Genomic DNA, 24,778 nt, shown 5'->3' with positions numbered 1-24,778 from the left:
GATAGGAACGATGAGAAGATTAATAGTAATGCAGCCTTAGTGAATAGTTTGACAGTGTTGAGGGAATTACTTGTTTAGCAGAGTGATGGCATTCGGGGAAAAACTGTCCTTGTGTCTAGTTGTTCTGGTGTGCAGTGCCCTATAGTGTCGTTTTGAGGGTAGGAGTTGAAACAGCTTATGTCCAGGATGCGAGGGGTCTGTAAATATTTTCACAGCCCTGTTTTTGACTCGTGCAGTACACAGGTTCTCAATGGAAGGCAGTTGGTAGTAATTGTTTTTTTCTGCATTTCTAATTATCCTCTGAAGTCTGTCTCTGTCTTGTTAGGTTGTGGAATCAAACCAGACAGTTATGGAGGTGCAGATGACAGACTCAATAATTCCTTTGTAAAACTGGATCAGCAGCTCCTTGGGCAGTTTGAACTTCCTGAGTTGGCGCAGGAAGAACATTCTTTGTTGTGCTTTTTTGATGATGTTTTTGATGTTAGGTGTCCATTTTAGATCTTGTGATATGATAGAACCTAAAAATTTGAAGGTCTCTACTTCTTATTTTATTGATTAAATTGGTTTGCCGCCCATCTCTCTGCAAGGGGAGCCCAAAATTTCTGATGCTAAGCAAGACAGACAGTGGGGTAAGTAAGTTAGGCCTCTTTCTTGCCAAAGTTTGTTTAGTGAAGGGTGGTGAGAATTTCAGATCTTTGCTAAACATCTGTGGAGATTTTCAGTCATACAGGTCATGGTTGTCCCAAAAGTGTTGTTTTTCAAGAGGCAACTGGACTTTCTCTTGTTTCTTTGAAGATGTTTCGCTTCTCATCCAAGCAGCTTGAGCTGAAGAAGCTTCTTGGATGAGAAGCGAAACGTCTTCCAAGAAACAACAGAAAATCCAGTTGCCTCTTGGAAAAAAAAGCACCTTTGAGAGACCTTTGCTAACATCTTAAAAATCAACCTCTTCTTTTCTCCTCCTTCCCCATAGATATTCCAAGGCAACCATGACAACAATTCTCACAAGAAGAACATGTTTGATGCGCCTTTCTATGCCCGCTTTGTCCGCGTCTTCCCCGAGGCTTGGCACAACCGCATCACATTGCGACTGGAACTTCTGGGATGCGACGAGTAGATGGTTGACCATAGGAGAGATGGTGTCAAGAATCGGACTGCTCCACGTCTCCCCACGGATACTCTTTCCCTTCCCCCCCCAAGAGATCCCGTGGGGCTTTCAGTTTCCATCATCATCATCATCATCTCCTCCATCTTTTATTTTTGCACCGTTCGTAAGAATGTCTTATCTTTCACAGGTTGGGCATTGCCAAGCTTTTAGAGGTGATAACCAGGAGCTGGTGAAAGAAGGAATTTTAGTATGTCCTACCTGGTTCTTTTCTGCCCCTTCTTGCTTTCTCAAATTATGCGCCTGGCTCTTTGAGGCATGGTTGCCCGGTCTGTAGGATCGCGGTATGGCCTCCTCAATGGGTTCCCAACACTGCACTTTAAGGACCCTTTTCTGTGGCAGGGCTCTCTATTTTTAAAGTCCTGCCAAGGTTTGGGTTCTCCTGGAGCATGACCAAACACTGTAGATTTAAGTGAGTTTAGCAGTCATTCTTTCTCTCCAAGGCATCCTCAAAACTATAATTTGGGGAAGCTTTGAGCTCTCTAGCAGAGGTCCTCCCTTCCTCTAGAAATTACAGTTCCCAGGATTCTGTTTTTAGACAGCTGCTGATCCAGCCAATTCCCACCTGTGCTTCTATTTAACTATGCCACCATGAGGGCTAGAAACTTGTATTTCCTTTTTTAGCCACGAGGATGAGATTTTTCATTTGCGTGAATTCTGTTTTCAGACAGCTGATATGCATTTTATGGACAAAGGAACAGGTAGTTTTGCCATCCCAGTTTTGAAAATTAAATAGATGTGCCCAGTTTTGTGTACGCATAGATACATATATTGTTCCACTCCAGTTGCTGAGGGAGAATAAGTCATCTTTGCTAATCCTTCTGCCTGAGGAACGTACATCATAATCCTCTCAGCTCCAGCCAGTTCCCACCTGTGCTTCTATTTAACTTTGCCACCATGAGGGCTAGAAACTTATATTTCCTTTTTTAGCCACGAGAATGAGATTTTTTCACTGGCGTGAATTCTGTTTTTAGACAGCTGATGTGCATTTTATGGACAAAGGAACAGGTAGTTTTGCCATCTTGGCCTGAGGAACGTACATCACAATTCTCTCAGCTCCAGCCAATTCCCACCCGTGCTTCTATTTAACTCTGCCACCATGAGAGCTGGAAACTTTATTTCCTTTTTTTTTTAAGCCACGAGAATGAGATTTTTCACTTGCACGTATCCTGCTGTTTTGCCTTTTTTTTTTTAGCTTCCCACCCAGGCTCTTCTGAAGCTACTCAATCTCTTCCTCTCCCCCAAGTACGTCGGCATTTTGCTGACTGAAAGAACCGGAAGTGTTTTTCTCTCTTCCCCTCTATCCTTCTCACAGCTGCCACCAAGGATTCTACACCGTCATGTCAACTCCGTACTTGGCAGAGATGCTAAGAAGAAACAGAATTTTCTGGAGGGGAAGAAAAAATATTTTTTTTTCTTTAGAAAAACGCAAATAGATGCAGACTGTTCTTTGAGGGAGGGGAGGGTTGGGACATATGTCTTTCTGTAGTCGGTGGCTGGCTTTGGGGTGGAATGGGGAGAAATGAGGATGTGGGTTCTGGAAGTAATTAACCCCAGAGCAAAGGAATCCAAAGTTGTAAGCAATTCCGATGACGGCTGTGACTTCGCGATGGGATGCAGTGTTAAAGAAGGACGGGCAATATTAAAAACAAGAACTCTGCTTTCTGATGTCTCTTTCCATGTATGGAACTCAGAAAGAACTTTAAAAAAAAAAGCTTTTTTTTTTAAAAAAAACCAACAGGTGGGAGGGTGAGTGAGTTGGGGTGATAACAAATGAAAACGCATCTTCCTAGACTGGTTACTTTCGGGACAAACTCAGAGAAACCCTTTGAAACTTTTGTCCAAGTTTTGTATCTCTGGAAATTTAAGCTACCTAAGCGATGGTCAGCTCCGTCCCCATTTAGTGTCCTGCCAGGCTAAGCTTGGAGAACACTGCCCAATTTCTTCCCATATCGAGGCAAGAAGGAGATGGAAATGGCTACTTCACCAGTATGGCGTAGCCAACATTTTGAAAGCAATAGGACTAGCAATAGCACTTAGACTTATATCCCACTTCACAGTGCTTTGACAGCCCTCTCTAAGCGGTTTACAGAGTCAGCCTCTTGCCCCCAACAATCTGGGTCCTCATTTTACCCACCTCGGAAGGATGGAAGGCTGAGTCAACCTTGAGCCGGTCAGGATTAAGCTGCTGGCAGTAGGCAGAGATAGCCTGCCATAGCAATATCACTTAACACTTAGACTTATATACTACTTCATAGGGCTTTACATAGCAATATCACTTAGACTTATATGCCACTTCACACTGCTTTACAGCCCTCTCTAAGTGCTTTAAAGAGTCAGCCTATTGGCCCCAAAGATCTGGGTCCTTATTTTACCTACCCCAGAAGGATGGAAGGCTGAGTCAACCTTGAGCCTGTTGAGATTTGAACTGCCAAACTGCAGTCAGCTGGCAGTCAGCAGAAGTAGCCTGCAGTACTGCACTCTAACCACTGTGCCACCACGGCTCAAAGCCCAGCATTGTTGAAAGTTGGGTGGCATACATTGGTGATGCTGATGATGAATATATCCATTCAGTCACATCCGACGTTTGGTGATTCTTTGGGCCAGAACTTGCCACATCCTCTGACTTTGCATCCTCTGACTTTGCACATCCTCTTTGAGTTTTTCCATGCTTTTGTCAGCTTCAATGGTGTGGCCTGCAATATAATCCTGCAATCATACCTTCAGCAGCATCAAACAACATCTGGCTATCCAGATCCTTTGCTTAACGATCATGGTTTTTTTTTAAAAAGGTGGTTAAATTGGAGGACAAGTTGAATCCTTCCTGTTGTTGGGGTGTAGTTGTGTCTTTTCTGAGCCCACCTCGACCCTCCACCCACCCAGTGCTTTTAAACTGCTTCCACTGTGCACTTTTAACCAGTGTACAACATTATTGAATTGTTTCATGAAAACCAAATCAATAAAACCGCATCAGCAAACGCTACCTGTAAAGGATGTCATATAACATTTGAATAACCCAGCTGTGATCCCCTCCCACGTTTATACTAAAGGTGTAGGGCTTCTCACTCTTCTATCCCTGTATGGATTGAGCTATCAAATGAATAGCCGTAGCACTTAAGACTTATATACCTTATATTCACAGGGCTTTACAGCCCTCTCTAAGCCGTTGACAGAGTCAGCCTCTTGCACCCCAACAATCTGGGTCCTCATTTTACCAACCTCGGAAGGATGGAAGGCTGAGTCAACTTTGAGCCGGTCAGGATCGAACTGCTGGCGCTTGGCAGAATTTGCCTGCATTATTGCATTCTAACCATTGGGCCACCAGGGATTTATTACTGTATTTTTCAGAGTATAAGACACACTTCGTCCTAAAAGAGGCTGAAATTTTGGGTGCATCTTATACTCTGAATGTAGCTTTTTTGAAGCTTTTTTCAGCCCTAACGAGGCGCTAGCAACTGAAGTGCTTTCCTGCTCCCTCTTGACTCTCAGCTGTGAAGCTTTTTTTCAGCCCTAAGGAGGTGCTAGCGAGGGAAGCGGTCTCCGTGCTTTGCCTGCTTTTCTCATTGCTTCTCTCTCCAAAGATCAGCTGTGCTTTAGAAACTGTTTTTTTATCTCCAAGCAGGGGATAAAAACCAGCAAACTAATGTGCTGAAGCTGACCAAACTAAGGATGCTAGTCAGATGAATACCTGGTAGGTAGATTTTTTCCCCCTATTTTCCTCCCCAAAAACTAAGCTGCGTCTTATACTCTGAAAATTACGGTAAATTAAACCACAATACGGTCAATACATTGGGGTGCAACATTATGAGAACAAAGCATCAAGAACCATTAACCGTCTTCCCTTTGAGGCAGGCATTTAAGCAGGATATGACCAGCCATTGGTAACTGATCCCATATAGCTAAGATTCTCCTGTTGAGCAGGTGTGAGCTTCAATGCTCCACGTTCAATAATTCCCTTGAGTATTGCAGCAAAGGGCAGCACACCTTGTGCTCTTCTCCACACAATGAAGTCACAAAGGGACACCAGGAAATTCTTGACAATTTACTATAGGGCAATTCGCTCTCTTTTTTCCAAATTCTTTTTTTTTTTTTTAACTAGGACAATTGAACCCTTGAGGCTTCAAAGCAGCCAAGCAGAGAGTGTCAGCACAGGGAACAAATCCAATGTACAAGAAGTAGCAAATAGGGGGGGGGGGGGCAGATGTAGTTCAGGAGTAAGAAGTGAGTGATTGAATTCTCCTTGGCTGGGGAATATGGAAGGCTGCAGTAGGAGCATCTTCTCCAGATTATCTGGAGGGGGTTTTGGGGCGGTGCAGGGTGGAAGTGAGACAGTCTTGTGCTGGAAGATGCTGAGAGTAGATATTTATGCAGTGGAGAAACCTTGTAGCAAGGTAAGCACCAATAGGTACTCAGAGTTAATAACAAACTCTTTATTTAAAGAACAATCCAAACAAATTCACGGATGAGAGACTTTGGAAGAATGCTATGGGAACCAAGATGCTCCACCCAGCCATCTCTTGCTAATCCCTTTTTACTTTTCCAGTGGTCAAAATATTGAATTTCCCCAACTCCCCCTTCTGTTTATCTTTAGTATTTTTTTTTCCTAAGCAAAGGCCATGTCTTCTTTCCAAATGTAACTTAATAGCATCACTGAAAAATCCTTTTCTTAGTATCTCTGCCAGATGCACTGCAGATCTCCAGAGGATTAAACCGTTCGCTGGAGACAGTTCAGGGCTGAAAAAAATTGCGGAGTGCTTTGATCTGGACCTCAAAATCTGTAGAAACCAAAGCAACTGCTAGCTGAAGTCTACACTTTGCCTTTCGGCCAAACCCAAGGGACCATAATGTGACTCAACGTGTTGTCTGAATCAAACCTTTGTGATGTTGGTAAACCATGGCTAATAGTTGACTAAGGTGTGTGTGAATGCCAAGCGAACCATGGTTTGGGTGATGTGTGAACTAGACACGGATTCTTGCATTGTAAGTAAAGGTAAAGGTTCCCCCGCACATGCATGCTAGTTCCCGACTCTAGGGGGCGGTGCTCATCTCCGTTTCAAAGCTGAAGAACCAGCATTGTCTGAAGACGTCTCCGTGGTCATGTGGCCAGCATGACTAAATGCCAAAGGCGCACGGAACGCTGTTACCTTCCCACCAAAGGTGGTCCCTATTTTTCTACTTGCATTTTTTATGTGCTTTTGAACTGCTAGGTTGGCAGAAGCTGGGACAAGTAACGGGAGCTCACCCCGTTACGCAGCACTAGGGATTCGAACCGCTGAACTGCCGACCTTTCAATTGACAAGCTCATCACCTTAGCCACTGAGCCACCGCAACCCTTTAATTTCTTAATTAATTTTAATTTCTTGCATTGATTGGTACCTAAACTCTTAAACTAGGTGAAACCTAACACCTTGACTCTACAAGGAATTGCTGTGATACTAAGCTGTGCTCCTTCCCCGTTTCAGTTGTTTGCACCATGAAGAAAGAAAGACTTCCATTTCTGAGCGAAATGACATTTCCGGTTCTCAGAATGGCTCTTAAGATTCTCTATCACTTTGTGGGAAATTTTCGCATGGCCCCAACGCAACTGCTCAATTGTGTTGTTGCAAACACCGCCAACTACCCATTGCAATTTAGCATAACCCAAGCTGTGAAATTGGTTTGTAAGTTCAGTGGGTGGCGCAAAATTGGCTCGAGAAACCACGATTAACGACATGGAAGCGTGCCGTGCGCATATACACTCGCCGAGCTGGAAGAAGCGGAGTGCCTTTCCAAGTTGGCCGAATAAAAATCCGTCTTGTTCTCACGGGTTTGCGAGCCATTAGAAAAGGGGCATCTTTCAGCGTATTATTATTTTTAATCGTACTTAAACTTCAAGGTTTTGTCATCCGGCCATGTTTCATGGGCGCTCTCATTTGGGTATGGCTCATAGCCCATCCGGGAAGGAGCTGTTTTTCTCCCTGGGAAATTGGGAGGACCCCAGATCCAGAGAAACGATTCCATTGCAGCTCTTCCAGAATCAAAGGTTTTGAGGTGCTAGTGTCAGAGGGAGGATGGGACATTCTTAATTGCTCAGCAGCTCCTTATAAATACTGGGGCCCTGGATGCTGTCCGAGACAGGCACAGCTATCATAAAAGTTGGTGCCAAGGTGGGAGAATGGCTCTACCAGCTGGTTTCGCTCTCCCTGCTCCTTCCATTCTCCCTACTCATGCTTCCATTCAGCCAGTCCCTCCCTCACACCTCTGCTTCACAGTTGTAAATACAACTGTCAGCTCGTTAAACAAAACCCAGGAGCTGGCATTTGGCAGATCAATTAACCGATTAAAGCTTTCATACGCTTGCACATCTAATTCGATGCTTTGGGATAGTCTTGCCTGTCTCTTTTTTCTCTCCACCTTTTTCTCACCTAGTGATCCAAAATGATACTGGGAGCATGTCTTTATTTCTGCTACTTTAAAAATAATAACAATACTTTTGTAGGAAGTTAGCGCCCACCCCTCTCCTAGAAGAATGAAATATTTTAGGAAATATTTAAAAAGGCAGAATATTATATTTTCCCTGGATGAGAAATGGAGAAACATGTTTTAAAGACAAAGCAGCTTCCTGCCTCCCCCCCCCACACCTTTGTCAATGGGCCATGAAGGCCTCAGCCAAGCTCACTCATTTCCCCCCACCTTTGTCAATGGGCCATCATTTGCAACACAACAGGACCCGTCTAGCAACAGAAACTCACCACATGGCAAGATTCAAGCAAGCTTGAGAGACAACCTACAAAGTTAGCTGAGACCAGTGGTGGGATTCAGCCAGTTCGCACCACTTCGGGAGAACCGGTTGTTAACTTTCTGAGCAGTTTGGAAAACTGGTTGTTGGAAGAAATCATTAGGGCAGAAAACCGGTTGTTAAATTACTTGAATCCCACCACTGGCTGAGAGCTCTAGACCACCTGGGAGTTTGACAACCAATCAGGATACATTTTTTTTATACAGGAACAAGAAACTCTGAGGTGGGGCACAACAGAGGGCATAAAACCAAGGCACCCCCAGCATCTTGCCTTTCTTTGTCTTCTACTCAGGAACTCAAGCCATGTGCTCCTGTTCAGGAACTCAAGCCATGTGATTCCTGTCCACCATTAAACCATCTTTCCAAGCAGTCTCCATGTTTCCAGTGTTCTTTTCCCCACTTGGAACTGAACCCAGATGGACATTTCTTCCAACACTTTTAGCAGTTTGGTTTTCAACAGAGGCATTCTTTGATCAAGTTGGGTGCGCTCGGTTGAGCTTAGAGCTGCTTTTCAAGATCTTTAAACCTCTGTATAAAACAGGCAAGACCTCATGACCAATGGTTGATTGGAAAACGGAACTGTGAAGTCTACGCTTCAAATCTCCCCCCTCCTCCCCTTACCTTGAATTTACTGGATAGAGTTTGCTTTTGTCTATTGCAGTTTCCAGGTTTCTTGCAAATATCACAGATATTTGAGAGGGGTGTCTGTGTGGGTATGTATGCGGGTGTGGGTGTGTCCATCCCATTGCACTAAGCCACAATGCATTTCGTTTGCTTTTGGCTCAGCATGCGTGTGAACCGAGCTACTTTGATATATCGGATGAACCAAATTTAAAACAAATCACTGCTTAATGTGATTGTGAATCCAGCCAACATAGAATAGAATTCTTTATTGGCCAAGTGTAATTGGACACATAAGGAATTTGTCTTTGGTGCATATGCTCTCAGTGTACATAAAAAGACAAGATACATTCATCAAGGATCATGGTACAACACTTAATGATAGTCATAGGGTACAAATAAGCAATCGAATCATACTAGAAAACAATATAAATCGTAAGGCTACAGCAACAAGTTACAGTCATAAGTGGGAGGAGATGGGTGACAGGAACGATGAGAAGATTAATAGTAGGGCAGACTTAGTGAATAGTTTGACAGTGTTGATGGAATTATTTGTTTAGCAGAGTGATGGCATTCAGGAAAAAAACTGTTCTTGTGTCTATTTGTTCTGGTGTGCAGTGCTCTATAGCGTAGTTTTTGAGGGTAGGAGTTGAAACAATTTATGTCCAGGATGCAAGGGACATTCTCTGAATAGATAGACAAGGTGCTAAATAAATTCCTGATCATCTCTTTTTTATTTATTTTATCTATTTATTAATTTTTTTTAATAACATCCATCTCCCTTATAAGGTGACTCTGGGGCACTCTTAAGTTTTCTTTGTGCGTTGAATCAGAAATATTTACATTTTTTGTTTTATTCATTCTGAAAGGACTTTGACTTCAGTTTAAAGCTCTCTCTCTATCTCCCCCCTCCCTCCCTCCCTCCCTCCCTCCCTCTCTAGTTGGCTCACAATACACTGACACTTTGATGTTTTCCAGACCATGGACCTAACAGGGAATGGCCTGTAACAAACCTTTCCTGGTAACCTCTGTCTTTTGCCACCAGGAACCTTCCAACATTTTTTCCCCCTGTGGAGCAGAAACTGATAAAGTCTCCAGAATATCAAGGCAGGAAATAGAGGGGAATCCTGTCTCCCAGTAGGTCGTGCCGCAGAGACAGACATTGTCTCTCACTCTTGCATATCAATCTGCTGGTCCTGCCAGGTGTCTGGAAGGCAGCTGTACCGGAAACACAAGGCGCTGGCCATCCTCCCTTGAAACAAGGAAATTCCTGGCCAGAGATATGGTGCTGAGCCAGAGAGCGATGCCCTGGAAAGACTCTGTCTGAAGTCCATCATGAAAGCCGCTTCCTGAAAGGAGCGGAAAACCCACCATTTTCAATTTATCCTCACGAAAAACTTGGCAGGATACACTGTAGTAGGAGAAGAGGTCATGTAACTGTGCCCAGTAAACAAAGTAAGAAATGTTCATACAGGATCAAGACCCAAAGTGCCTTGATCTTGTTGAATTATTGTTGGACATGAATAAGGAAAGTCCTTGCAGATTTGGGCAATGTTGTTGTTGTTGTTAGTTGCGAAGCCATGTCTGACCCATCGCGACCCTATGGAAAATGTTCCTCCAGGCCTTCCTGTCCTCTATCATCCTCTGGAGTCCATTTAAGTTCACGCCGACTGCTTCAGTGACTCCATCCAGCCACCTCGTTCTCTGTTGTCCCCTTCTTCTTTTGCCCTCCATCGTTCCCAGCATTAGGCTCTTCTCTGGAGTCCTTCCTTCTCATTAGGTGGCCAAAGTATTTGAGTTTCCTCTTCAGGATCTGGCCTTCTAAAGAGCGGTCAGGGTTGATCTCCTCTAGGACTGACCGGTTGGATCGCCTTGCAGTCCAAGGGACTCGCAGGAGTCTTCTCCAGCATCAGAGTTCAAAGGCCTCAATTCTTTGGCGCTCAGCCTTCCTTATGGTCCAATTTTCACAGCCATACATTGCAACTGGGAAAACCATATACACACTTTTGTTGGCAGGGGGATGTCTCTACTTTGGACAATGGGTGCCTCCAAAGAAGACTAAGTTCTACTTTTCCTTCTGTAGGCATCTACCTCCAGCTTTAATTATGACATATGGGGTCATGGTGACCCAGAAGCTTTTGCCAAACTGTGACAGCTGAATGATTACCCTGGAATTAGTACCAGGAACAATAACCTCCAAGGGGTGCACCCTTTCTGAAGGAGTTCTAAATGGTTGCAGGAACTTGGCATGGCTAGTCTAGTGACGAGAAGGACCCAGGGAGACATGATAGCAGTCTTCCAATATTTGAGGCGCTGCCACAGAGAGGAAGGAGTCATGCTATTTTCCAAGGCACCTGAAGGCCAGACAAGAAACAATGGATGGAAACTGATCAAGGAGGGATTCAACCTGGAAATAAGGAAATAATGCTTTTTGTTCACCTAACATGCTAAGTCAATAAAAAACCGTAATTAAGATTCAAACTAACCAAGCTTAGTGATCTGTGCACAACACAGGTGTCTAATTTGTTTGGTGTAGTACATAGTATCGCAACATTTGCAGCATCATAATCAGGGGTGGGCTTCAAAAATTTTAGCAAGGGTTCTCTGCCTGGTTGCTGGGTGGGTGTAGCCATGGTGGGCATCCTGCACCACGGTGGGTGGGGGGCGGGCGTTTTTGCCCTCCCCTGGCTCCGGAGGCTTTCCTTGAGCCTCCGGGAGGGCAATAATGGCCTCCACAGGCTCCAGAGGCCTTCTGCTTCCCGAACTTCTTGGTAGGCCCATTTTTCACCCTCCCCAAGCCTCCGTGCATACCCTGCACTTACCTGCATCGAAAACAGGCCGTGTGGTGACTCCTGGGACGGGCGGGGAGGGGTGGCCGGAGCCAGCCAGAAGTGGGATTTGGGGGCTCTCCAAACTGCACAGAATCTTAGCTAGAGGTTATCCCGAATCCCTGCAAACCCCCAGCAGCCCACCCCTGATCATAATGCATGGACTTTTAAATGCCCGCATCCATGTTATGCTCCACTGGAGTAGTTTTAATGCCGTAAGGAGCCGCCGTGGTGCAGTGGTTAGAGTGCAGTACTGCAGGCTACTTCTGCTGATCACCAGCTGCCAGCAGTTTGGCAGTTTGAATCTCACCAGGCTCAGGGTTGACTCAGCCTTCCATCCTTCCGCGGTGGATAAAATGAGGACCCAGATTGTTGGGGGCAAGAGGCTGACTCTGTAAACCACTCAGAGAGGGCTGTAAAGCATTGTGAAGTGGTATATAAGTCTAAGTGCTATTGCTATTAAAGGTAAAGGTAAAGGTTCCCCTCGCACATATGTGCTTGTTGTTCCTGACTCTAGGGGGCGCTGCTCATCTCTGTTTCAAAGCCGAAGAGCCAGCGCTGTCCGAAGACGTCTCTGTGGTCATATGGCCGGCATGACTAAATGCCAAAGGAGCACAGAACTCTGTTACCTTCCCACCAAAGGTGGTCCCTATTTTTCTACTTGCATTTTCAACGTGCTTTCAAACTGCTAGGTTGGCAGAAGCTGGGACAAGTAACAGGAGCTCACTCCTTTACGCAGCACTAGGGATTCGAACCTCTGAACTCCCAACCTTTCGATCAACAAGCTCAGTGTCTTAGCCACTGAGCCATCGCATCCCTTAGGTATTGCTATTGCTATATTCTAAGATGCCACATGCCTGCAGTGAGCATCTTTTAAAGGAAACCCAAAGGAAAATTTGGAAACACAAGCCTTCCCCATTTTTGGTAGCCATTTGAAATTATTTCTCTACAGTATTCCTCCCAATATATTTTTTCAATATTTTCCTCTTTTCAAAGTTTTCCTCTCTTCAATATTTTCCAAGGTAGCTTTTCAATATTTTCCAATAGACCTTTACTACCCAAGATCATTAGACTTTGCCTTATCACCCCACTCTCTTGGCTAATAATAATTCAGGTCAGAGATCCCCAACCCTGGGGCCATGACCTGTTTGAAACTGGGTCACGGGAGAAGTGTGCAAGTGTACACACGTGTGTGAAACCTACACCCTTGAGTGGAGCTGCGTGCGTGAGCTTAAATACCCTCCATTCCAGAGGTGGGTTTCAGCAGGTTCTGACCAGTTCTGGAGAATCGATAGCAGAAATTTTGAGTAGTTCAGAGAACCGGTAAATACCACTTCTGACTGGCCCCGCCCCCATCTATTCTCTGCCTCCTGAGTCCCAGCTGATCGGGAGGAAATGGGGATTTTTGCAGTAACCTTCCCCTGGAGTGGGGTGGGAATGGAGATTTTACAGTATTCTTCCCCTGCCACGCCCTCCAAGCCATGCCTTGGCCACCAGCCACACTCACAGAACCCATAGTAAAAAATTTTGAATCCCATCACTGCTCCGCTCATGTGCAAAGATCAATTTGCACGAGCAGAGAGCGCATGGGCACACTGTTCACACAACTGTGAGCCTGTGCCTGCCACTCTCTCTCTCTCTCTCTCTCACACACACACACATTTGCCTGGGCGGGGCCGGGCCAGGCCGGTTGGGGACCACTGATTCAGGTGGTAGCAGCCAAGGGCCATTTCCTCCTTCTGTGATGTAAGGAGAGGCCAGCCAATCATGGCGGCAGAGCGTCGAGCTACCTTGACCCATTTGAGTCCCACCAGTTCAGTCGACAGAAGCCAAAGGTATTTTCTGTAATACTGAAGAAATTCGTTCTCGTAACAAGTGTGGAGATTTGTGATGCTTGGCAAGGGACGGCTATCAAGGCCACGAATCTTCAATCGGTTCTGTTTCCAGGAAGAAAAAGGAACAGGCTGTGCACACCTCGGTACATTCCTGAAGCCTCCCGGGAGCCATTTGTGCTCCGTTGCCACACGCGAGACAGCAGGCAGCGTTTTCCTTTACCTGAAACAATGGAGTAAGTGACTCAGCATCTTTGGCTTTGGGAAACTGCGTATCCCATGATTGTGGAAGGCAACACTTCCAAAAACAGCAGCAGAACAAGAGCAAACACTCTAAAAAAAAACAAAAAAACCCCGATGTTTTTTTAGATGTTTTACCCAATGTTTATGCCAACTGTGCATAAGAGATCTTTTTATGTTCGAGTTGGTGCTCGCAAACATGCATCGGGCAGCTCTTGCTGCTGCTCACCCATTTTTTAGTTAACAGAACCCTTGAGATGTATCCATCAGTTCCTCATCCATTATGGAAGGATAATGAGTCACCTTCAAACCTCTGGGACCAGATCAGACAGGACGTGATTCTACATAGATCAGACAGAACAAGGGATTCTACATAGTCCGGAAGAGGAGAATAGCAATAGCACTTAAGACTTATATACCGCTTTATAGGGTTTTACAGCCCTCTCTAAGCGGTTTACAGAGTCAGCATCTTGCCCCTAACGATCTGGGTCCTCATTTTGCCGACCTCAGAAGGATGGAAGGCTGAGTCAACCTTGAGCCAGTCGGTCAGGATCAAACTGCTGGCAGTGGGCAGAATTATCCTGCAATACTGCATTGTAACCACTGGGAGGGAAGGAAGGAAGGAAGGAAGGAAGGAAGGAAGGAAGGAAGGAAGGAAGGAAGGAAGGAAGGAAGGAAGAGCACTTAGACTTATATACCACTTTACAGTGCTTGACAGTCCTCTCTAAGTGGTTTACAGAGTCAGCCTATGGCCCCCAACGATCTGGGTCCTCATTTTACCCACCTCGGAAGGATGGGAGCCTGAGTCAACCTTGAGCCTGGTGAGATTTAAATTGCAGGCAGCCGGCAGGCAGCAGAAGTAGCCTGCAGTACTGCATTCTAACCATTGCGCCACCGAGGCCATTGGCCTTCCAATTGCTGCTGCGTTCCAGATCCCATCACCCTAAATTACTGGCCATGCTGGTTGAAGTTCTTGGGGTTAGTTCCCACTGCAGATAGTCATTATGGTGATCGGCGATGAGTGAAGACTTGGTGTGAACCAGGGTGGCAGAAAAAAAGAGTGGGGAGCGGGGGGAAAGGAAGGCAAATACATTTTAGGATGGAGAGGCTAATTCACACATTGGAGTCTTGGAAAAGGGATAAGAATATTTAGAAAAAGAGTGTTCCCTTTGGAGATTTACAAAAAAGTGGGCAAATTATTAGCATCGCTAATGTAATGTAATCACTTTCTCAGGTGCCTGATATCCCAAGAACAGGAAAGCAGACAAAGCATGAGAATAGGATTCCTTGCTATTGGCGACAGTAGCACCCTTACTGGAAATGGGAGTGTGAAAATGTCCCCCTCAATATTTTTCTTGGGGTTGGAGCCTGCCAAGTGCTAGAAGGATTGGTAGCGAAAGATAGACATACTAGCACTTAAACCAGGGGTGAAATCCAGCAGGTTCTGACAGGTTCTGGAGAACCGGTAGCAGAAATTTTGAGTAGCTCGGAGAACTGGCAAATACCACCTCTAGCTGGCTCTAGAGTGGGGTGGGAATGGAGATTTTGCAATATCCGTTCCCTGGAGTGGGGTGGGAATGGGGATTTTGCAGTATCCTTCCCCTGGAGTGGGTGGGAATGGAGATTTTGCAGTATCCTTCCCCTGGAGTGGGTGGGAATGGAGATTTTGCAGTATCCTTTCCCAGCCATACCCACCAAGCCACACCACGTCCACCAAGCCACGCGCACAGAACGGGTGGTAAAAAAATTTGAATTTCACCACTGACTTCAACCTCTAAATAGGAATGATCCTTGGTTCCATTAGTTGAGAATGGTATAATATTATACCTGCTATAATTATATAGAAGTCAAGTGTATTGCAGAAGTGCATAGCTAGAACTGAGAATCGCACATGCCAAAATCCCTAAATCCAACGTTTCCTTCCCTTAACTGCCCCTGATTGCTGACCCCTCCCCTCCTATGACCAATCAGGTTCAAGTAAGATGTTTTCAGAATGGCCACTTCAAGCTTAGGTTGGTATGCAGTTGCCTTCTCCTCCCGGCCAGGTGAACTTGAAGCAGCATCTCAGAGAGATACAGTAGTTACTTTCGCTTTCCCCCCAAGCATTCCTCCTCCCATCCACCCTCCCTAGAATTTATGGCAGACTGCATGGTAGCGAAGCACACAAGCAAGCATCAGGTGGCAGCTGACAGACTGAAACATTCACACATGCCTCTTGGCATTCTGGCCATCAAATGGGTGCAAAGACACAGCTCTCATTCATGTGAATTTCACCAAAATATTTTCCACGGAAAAGAGTTTCAGAGGCAAATTCTTTTCCATCAAACCAAGTGTGAATAGCTAAGTTGAGGGAGGGGGTAATGCAAAGATATTTCTCAACCTAGCACTAAAAAAAAAAAAATCCCCCCCAAAAAGATTGTAATGTTGGTTTTTTGCAAAACTACCATCATTGGTATTGAATGGAGGGAGGGAGTTCATTCCAAGAAACTGCAAAAAAATGCTTCATGGAAATTGGGGGTAACCTGCTTAATTGGGGTTCCCTCTGAACCAATGTTCTTTTCCCAGCACCACCTAGACATCCAGATTCTGGCGTCTCATTAGAAAATTCTAATCCAAAATCAACAGTACGGTGTGATACATGAAACCTTCAATCTCCTTTTTCCTTTTCTGTAGCCAGGTTCCCCCTCTCGTACTTCAATCAGATTTTAACCTCTATTAAATGTTTCAGCATTTCTCGTACTCAAATCTCTTGCCAAGTTATTTTTATGAAGCCATATGGGAACAAGAAAGAGAGGAAGAGTCTATGGAAAGGTTCTTGTATGTACAAAATATTTTGCCGTATACCGAGAAGTCTTGTGCTAGGAAATGCCGAGGTTTTTTTAGATCTTTCCATTTTTATTTTAAGAACAACATATTTTTTTATTATGCTTCTAATAGCTTACCGCTGTCCTCAGCAGATTTAGGTATGAAAAGGTCTACAGATGCAACACGATAACCAAAATTGATAATATTTATGCGTGACAGAGAATAATCAACAAGGAGTCCAGATTATATGAAGATAATGACAGACATAGCTGCTTTGAGATAAAAAAACCTAATCCAAACCTGAAACAAATAAATGTGTTTTCTTCCAGAACCTCAACAGGTGGTAGGGAATTACTGTATTTTTTTGGACTATAACATGCACCGGAGTATAAGTCGCACCAAGGTTTCAAGGAGGTAAACAAGGACAAAAGAAGTTTTTTTGCCCTCCCCAACCCCCAGGAGCACTCTGCAGGCCCCATTTTTGGAAAAAATGCTGGGATGAGAGACTCCAGAGTGAGATTTCCAGAGTGGTTAGCTGGACTACAACACTGATAAACATCACCAAATGCAACCCTGGGAAATCACATCTGTATTATCACATTTGATTAAAAAGAGATCCTATCCCCCCTCCCCCATAGTGTGTAGAAATGGGATTTGGCAGACTTGAGATAAATTTGTGTCAGGGGTCTGGGAGGGAGCTAATAGCCATAGCATTTAGACTTATATACCGCTTCACAGTGCTTGATAGCCTTCTCTAAGCGGTTGACAGAGTCAGCGTATTGCCCCCAACAATCTGAGTCCTCATTTATCGATCTCGGAAGGATAGAAAGCTGTGTCAACCTTGAGCCGATCAGGACCGAACTGCTGGCAGTCGGCAGAATTAGCCTGCAATGCTGCATTCTAACCACCGTGCCACCAGGGCTCTATTAAATAAAACCACAATATGGTCGATACGTTGGGGTGCAGCATATTACGAGAACCTTGAGCTAGTCAAGAATCAAACTCCTGGCAATGTGAGCAGAGTATTGTAACCACTGTGCAGGCAGGCAGGCAGGCAGGCAGGCAGGCAGGCAGGCAGGCAAGAAGGAAGGAAGGAAGGAAGGAAGGAAGGAAGGAAGGAAGGAAGGAAGGAAGGAAGGAAGGAAGGAAGGAAGGAAGGAATAGCACTTAGACTTATATACCGATTTACAGCATATTATGAGAACCTTGAGCTAAGTCAGGAATCAAACTCCTGGCAATGTGATCAGAGTTAGCCTGCAATACTGCATTGTAACCACTCTGCAGGCAGACAGGCAGGAACAGCACTTAGACTTATATACCACTTTACAGTGCTTTACAGCCCTCTCTAAGCAATTTATAGAGTCAGCCTCTTGCCCCCAACAATCTGGGTTCTCATTTTACCAACCTGGGAAGAATGGAAGGACTGAGTCAACCTTTGAGCCTGGTGAGATTCGAACTGCAGCTGGCAGTCAGCAGAAGTAGCCTGCGGTACTGCACTCTAACCACTGTAATGCACAGAAGGCATTATTCCTTGTATTCAACCACCGAAGAACAGTGGTAAGTCAACATGCATACAAGTATTGCTACGGTGATCCTTCTATCGGTGTCTGTCTCAAGCTTTTTTCCCAAACTTTTGGGCCACATAGAGTGAAGAGGAATTGTCTCACGCTGCACATAAAATAGTTAATGTATATAAGAAACAAACCCTACCCCTAAGGCCAACCCAAACCCTTATGAAGCGAAGCCCCCGAGGAGTAGTTTCAATTAAATGTGTGCAATTTTTTTCCAGGGCAAAGTTTGACCTTTGACTTGGCGAGCCAAGCCTGCATTCCAAAAAGTAGCATCTGGGGCTGGATCAAAATTAAAAACCCCTTTGAGTTGGTCTTAGCTCATGGGAGTTAGAGGTGTTAAGCAGGCAAACTCGGGAAATAAGAAACCCCTGGATTTCTGGAAAAGTCTTCCTCGCTAGTAGTGTAAGTGCAACAATGTCTTGAAAGCAATTCTCTAGCTCAATTTATACCAAGCCTAATTAAAGTGGAATTAATCAAGAGTCTTTTTCTTAAGTTTTCCCCTCTCCTTTGGACTCAGGAATGTTTTTTCTAACATCTCCTATAATGACCTTTCTCCCGTCTCTACATTCTCAGGATCTGTTGATAGATCTCTGTTGATAGATGACTTTTGGTAGATAGGCTCATGTTCTTTCTTTGGCAAAGATATGGAAGTTGTTTGCCATTGACTTTTTCTGGATTTCTTTGCTGAATAAAGACAGATCCTTGCAGGAGCTACCTAGAGTCCTAGAAGAAAGGGAGGAGAAGATATTTAGCAGGATAACACAGTTGGAAGGGACGTTGGAGGTTTCTAGTCCAATTCCGGCTCAAGCAGAAGACTCCAACCCATTTCAGATAAATGGCTGTCCAGTCCCTTCTTTAAAATCTCCAGTTCTGCTGGTTAATGACCACAATTAAATTACTAGATCTGAAAAATCTCCAGTGATGGAGCATTTACAACTTCTGGAGGCAAGCTGTTCCATTGGTTAATTGTTCTCACTGCCCCTGAATTTCTCTTTAGCTCTAAGTTAGTTCTCTCCTTGATTAGTTTCCACCCATTGTTTCTTGCAACAGGGACGTGGTGGCTCTGTGGCTAAAACACTGAGCTTGTCGATCGAAAGGTCAACAGTTCAGTGGTTCGAATCCCTAGTGCCATGTAACAGGGTGAGCTCCCGTGACTTGTCCCAGCTTCTGCCAACCTAGCAGTTCAAAAGCAGGTAAAAAATGCCAGTAGAAAAAATAGGGACCACCTTTGTTGGGATGGTAACAGCGTTCCGTGCAACTTTGGCGTTTAGTCCAGGGGTGAAATGCTCCTGGTTCAGACCGGATTGCCCGATCCGGTAGCGATGGCGGCGGATGGTTCAGAGAACCGGTAGCAAAAATCCCTGCACCACCCCACCCCCCATGCCCAACTGAGCCGCGCGATCATCGGCCGAAAAAATGCTTTTAAAAGTTAAAAAAAAAAAAAAGTTGGCCACGCCCACCCAGTCACATTACCCAATGTGCCACCAAGCCACGCCCACAGAACCGGTAGTAACAAATTTTAGATTTCACCCCTGGTTTAGTCATGCTGGCAACATGACCACAGAGACGTTTTTGGACAGCGCTGGCTCTTCGGCTTAGAAACCGAGATGAGCACCACCCCCTAGAGTCGGGAACGACTAGCACATATGTGTGAGAGGAACCTTTACCTTTACCTCATTGTTTTTTGCTTTTACTTTTTAATAATTCTGGATTCCCCATGTGCTCAGTCTGTAAATATGAATACAAACAAACATTTACCAACAATGGCAGCCGCTTCTCCCTGAACATAACACTGTTATGTGAGACTGCAAATACCAAGGAACAACAGGACTCGGGTGCAAGAGAGAAGCCTGCCGAAATAAGAAGCATTCAGACACCAGAGTTTGCCTATCCAGTACAGGGTACCTTCCAAAGGTAACCCCAGAAGCTAAGAAATGTTACCCTCATCCTTTCTAGACAAGGCTTCCTTGTTTGGGACCTGGAGACAGGCTGGTTTTGTCTGATAAAGCCACTCGCATGTTTATCAGAGAAGCAGAAAGAGAAAGCGTCACTCCAGCCCTTAGCCAAGATACTTGGGCCCCCAAGATCAAAGAAGGAGTCTGGGAAGGAGCAGCATCTGGGTGAGAGATAGCTAGTTGGCTAGGGCTGCCCCCGTGCAGAGCAAGTGAGCCGGGAAGGGAGGTCTGGGGAAGCCACCAGAGACTCGCTAACATGTCCATGTTAATTAAGTAAGCAGAAACAGCTGTCTGGAGGAAGAGATACTCCATAGCTGAACACCAGAGCGCAGACGTTGCTTGCAAAAAAATCCCCAGATTTAGGGTGCCATCCCTATGCGGTGCTTCAAGCTGGGCAGATGTTTTATTTAAATTATTATTATTATTTTAAAATCAAAGGCTGTTTTCATTCTACTTCGAGCAGTTCCTGATTCCAGAGTTTTGCCTGGATCCAAACCTCATTTCCTCATCCCTAGAATAACAAAGATGCCCTCGCTAAGCTGCAGCCCAAAGGGGCCGAGAGGTCACAGTGCACACAATTTTCCAATTCCTTTTGGTACAACAGTCCAGCAACTAGCAGTTGCAGGCGAGAAGCGAGGAATTTGTGCCCGGAAGGCAGAAGAAACCGCAGCCATCTCCCCCGATCACGCTCCTTGCAGATGTGTTCCGGCTAAAATTCACACCATCCAAGCTTAACTAGCTTGAGATCGGATATTGGTTATCTTCTGGCTTCAAGAGTCCCAATTTAAGAGACTAAATTGAACTTTTTTTTTTTGGTAGCTTTATCCTGATAAAATCAGTCCTCTCTAACCAATACATGTGAAATCATGAAAAATTGCCCTTGCTAATATTAGGGTCCTACAAGGGACGTGGTGGCTCAGTGGCTAAGATACTGAGTTTGCCGATCAAAAGGTTGGCAGTTCAGCGGTTCGAAACCCTAGTGCCGCTTAACGGGGCCAGCTCCCGTGACTTGTCCCAGCTTCTGCCAACTTAGCAGTTCGAAAGCACCTAAAAAATGCAAGTAGAAAAATAGGGATCACCTTTGGTGGGAAGGGAACAGCGTTCTGTGCACCTTTGGCATTTAGTCATGCCGGCCACATGACCACGGAGACGACAGCACTGGCTCTTCGGCTTTGAAATGGAGATGAGCACCGCCCCCTAGAGTTGGGAACGTCTAGCACATATGTGCGAGGGGAATCTTTACCTTTACCTTAATATCAGGGTCCAGGGAAATTAGTTGCAACATTTTGCTGCAGATTTGAACATCTTTCTCTTGCGTCCATTTTCTTTCAGTCTTCTCGTAATTGCTGGTCAGGATGGCGAATAACATTATCAAAAATTGTCCCAAAGGTGCTTTTTCAAGAGGAAACTGGACTTTCTGGTTTTTCTTTGAAGATGTCTCGCTTCCCGGTCCAAGAAGCTTCTTCAGCTCTGACTTTCCCCACCATCATCCAGTCAGAGCTGAAGAAACTTCTTGGATGAGAAGTGAAACTTCTTCAAAGAAAAAAAAACCAGAATGTCCAATTGCCTTTTGAAAAAAGCACCTTTGGGAGAACCATGACCTGGATGACTGAGAATCTCCATAGACAATTACCCAAAATTGTATCAGAGCAGCGTTCATCAAACTTGGCAACTTTAAAATGTGTGTCTATGAAGATTCTCAGTCATCCAAGTCATAGTTGTATCAAAAGTGTGTTTTTTTAATTTTTGAAAAGGCCACTGGACTGATTTTTTTGAGGAGGAAGAAGAAAAAGACGTTTCTCTTCCTACCCCAGAAGCTTCATCCGGTTGTATTGGATGGCGTGGGAGAGGGAAAGACAGTTATTGACAGTTGAGATTAGTTTGTTGGGGAGGGGAATGATAGGCTCTGACAGGATGGGGGGCATGGGGGGGGTAGAAATGGAAAGATTGACTTCAATTCCCAAATTTTCCCAGCCAGCATACTGGGGCAGTTGAAGTCCACACATCTTAAAGTTGCCAAGGTTAAAGAAAGAACATATTATAAAGTGTGAAATAGGTTTTATACATGGTTGCAAAACAGAAATCGAATTAAGAAATAAGAATATAAAGTGAATTTTAATATTAACATACTGGATATAAATGTAACTAGTTTATTTATTATTTATTTATTAATTCAATGTTTATGCCACCCCTCTCCGAAGACTCAGGGCGGCTCACAATGCATTTAAAATCATTATAAAAACATTTAAAAATTAAAAGCATTAAAACTCATTCACTCTATTCATGGCCGGATCTCGCCGGATCGCAACAGCAAGATCAACGGCCCCAGGCCTGCCGGAAAAGGCCAGGTCTTCATCGCTTTTTGGAAGGCCAATAGGGTGGGGATGGTCCGGACCTCAGGAGGTAACTGGTTCCAGAGAGCTGGGGCAGCCACAGAGAAGGCCCTTCCCCGCGGGCCCGCCACCTGGCATTGTTTAGTGACGGGACCCGGAGGAGACCAACTCTGTGGGATCTTACCGGTCGTTGGGAGTTATGCGGTAGAAGGCGGTCTCGAAGATCGCCTTCTACCGCTAATGATCATACTTCTAATGCTCCTGCTAACAAAACAGTTAATTATGAATGTTTAAAAATAAAGAGAAGGAGCAGGAGGATAAAAGCTAAGAGTAAAGACAAAAGTCGATGCAGAAAGTTGTAAAATGGTATATATCTGTTTAACGTCTGATGTGCATGTGTTTTTGTTGTTGTCTCTTGACTTCTTTTGCTATTGTGTGTTTGGCTTTAAAATGTAAAATACTCAATAAAAATTATTTTTTTAAAAAAAATAAAAATAAAGAAAGAGCACGGTATTAAAGCTAATTTAAATCATGTGGGTGATTTGGACTGGGGATGGATTCATTGACATGTTCTTTGATCAGTTGATGGCCTCATTGACGTGCGGAAAGAATAGGTTACGTTCAAATTCCATGCTAGATATGGTAAAATGGAAAGCACAGCGTTGATGTGAAATAAATGTCTGCTAAGCCAGACCAAATGACAATGGAATTATAGCTCAGAGTGATGCGATCACAAGACCTGGAAAAAAAGCATACACCCTTGGGCACATGAATGGAAAGCTACTGGGGCTACCATCGGATCAGGCACTTAAAGAAATGATTGATGAGGCAGAAGATAACTCCAACGAGAGGTCATCCCTCCCAAATGCTTCGTTTCAAGAAGCTTTTCCCTTTTTTTCTTTTCCCTTTTTAATTCAAATGATGAATTTTAAATTTGTCTTAAAAACATTAGGGTTGTTTAAATTGTTTAATCAGATTTTATACTGTTTTTAAATTTTGTAATTTATGTGTTTTATCTGGCTGTTCACCGCCCTGAGTCCTGCGGGAGTAGGGCGGTATATAAATCTAATAAAATAAAAAAAATAAAAATAAATAAATAAATAAATAAATAAATAAATAAGCTCTTTTCTCATGCTGTTGACATTAAGATTAACATTCAAAATTTAAGCAGAAAACCCCTTTCAGAAATGAAGGGGTGAAATGAGCAAACTCTTGGTTCCTTATTTGTCTACTTGCTACCTACCAATGGTCTCAGAAGTTGAAGAACATCTAAAGAAGGAAATTTTATGGAGTGCCAGTTTCATTCTATCTGCCCAGAATCAGCCACACTCAAAGGAATTTGCTCTTCCAGAGTTTTATCCATCATCCATTCCCTGAGGTCTTAAAGAGGCATAACTCAACAAAACATCCTTCTCGGAAGATCTGCCTTGTATGTAGACTTCAGACAGCACCTGCAGCTAAGGCCATCATTTTTATTGCTTATTTACATCTCGCCTTTTCTTTTTCCTTTTGCTCAAGGGATCATGCATGATTATATCATCTAGTCATCTTCACTATTCAGGTAAGAAAGACTGCCTAAGAGAGAATGAGTAATGCAGACTCACACCAGAGAAACTTTGTGAAAAAAAGGAGGATTTGAATTCCAGTCTTCGCGCAATTCTAAACGCTCCATGATAATTAAGATCAGAATTCAGGGGTGAAATGCTCCCGGTTCGGACCGGATCGCCCGATCCGGTAGCGATGGCAGCGGGTGGTTCGGAGAACCAGTAGGAAAAATCCCTGCCCACCCCATGCCCAGCTGAGCTGCGCGATTATCAGAGGCTTTTTTTTATTATTTTCGGCCGAAGAGGTTGTAGAAAAAATGTTTTTAACAGAAAAAAAGCGTCTGATGATCAGGCAACTCAGCTGGGATTGTCAGAGGCTTTTAAAAGCATTTTTTCCCCAACCTCTTCGGCCGAAGAGGTTGTAGAAAAAAATGGTTTTAAAAGTAAAAAAAAAAAAAAAGTTGGCCATGCCCACCCAGTCACATTACCCCCCCACCAAGCCACGCCCACAGAACCGGTAGTAACAAATTTTACATTTCACCATTGTCAGAATTCCACTGAAAAAGAAGATGTCATGCCTTAAAAACCTAACACATGCCTCTTCGGATACTATACAGGTAGTCCTCCACTCATAACAGTTCATTTAGTGACCGTTTGAAGTTACAAGAGTGCTGAAGAAAAGTGACTTTTCAATAAGTGTTTTTCACACTTCGGACTGTCGCAGCATCCCCGTAGTCATGTGATCAGGATTCAGACACTTGGCAACTGACTCATATTTATGTCCCGGGATCAGTAACAGTAACAGAGCTGGAAGGGACTTTGGAGGTCATCTAGTCCAACCCCCTGCTCACTCAGGAGACCTATACTAGGGATTCGAACTGCCGACCTTTCTGATCGACAAGCTCAACGTCTTAGCCACTGAGCCACCTAGCCAGGCTGATCAAGGGATCAACTTTTGCGACATATTCTGACGGCAAAGTTCGACGGGGAAGCCAGATTCACTTAATAGCCCCGTGTTACTAACTTCACAACGGCAATGATTCACTTAACAACTGTGGCAGGAAAAGTCATAAAAATGGGGCAAACTCACTTAACCAACGGTTTCACTT

The 24,778-nt window shown here is 44.4% G+C and overlaps 1 protein-coding gene across 2 annotated transcripts in view; it reads left to right on the top strand.

The window, feature by feature from the left end:
- MFGE8 (milk fat globule EGF and factor V/VIII domain containing) overlaps positions 1-2,811 on the top strand; it is a 39,390-nt gene extending 36,579 nt beyond the window's left edge. For both annotated transcript variants that reach the window (XM_070953623.1, XM_070953622.1), the window contains exon 10: positions 971-2,811. In XM_070953623.1, the coding sequence (XP_070809724.1) occupies positions 971-1,114 (144 nt within the window). In that variant the 3' untranslated portion in view covers positions 1,115-2,811. The remainder of the gene's footprint in view (positions 1-970) is intronic.
- The last annotated feature ends 21,967 nt before the right edge of the window (positions 2,812-24,778 follow it).

This window comes from Pituophis catenifer, unplaced genomic scaffold, assembly GCF_029215685.1.
Source record: "Pituophis catenifer annectens isolate HBS135680 unplaced genomic scaffold, rPitCat1.0.hap2 SCAF_14, whole genome shotgun sequence".
Taxonomy (NCBI): Eukaryota; Metazoa; Chordata; class Lepidosauria; order Squamata; family Colubridae; genus Pituophis; species Pituophis catenifer.
Note: the sequence above shows the minus strand (reverse complement) of the source record. Positions and strands in the feature narration are given on the sequence as shown.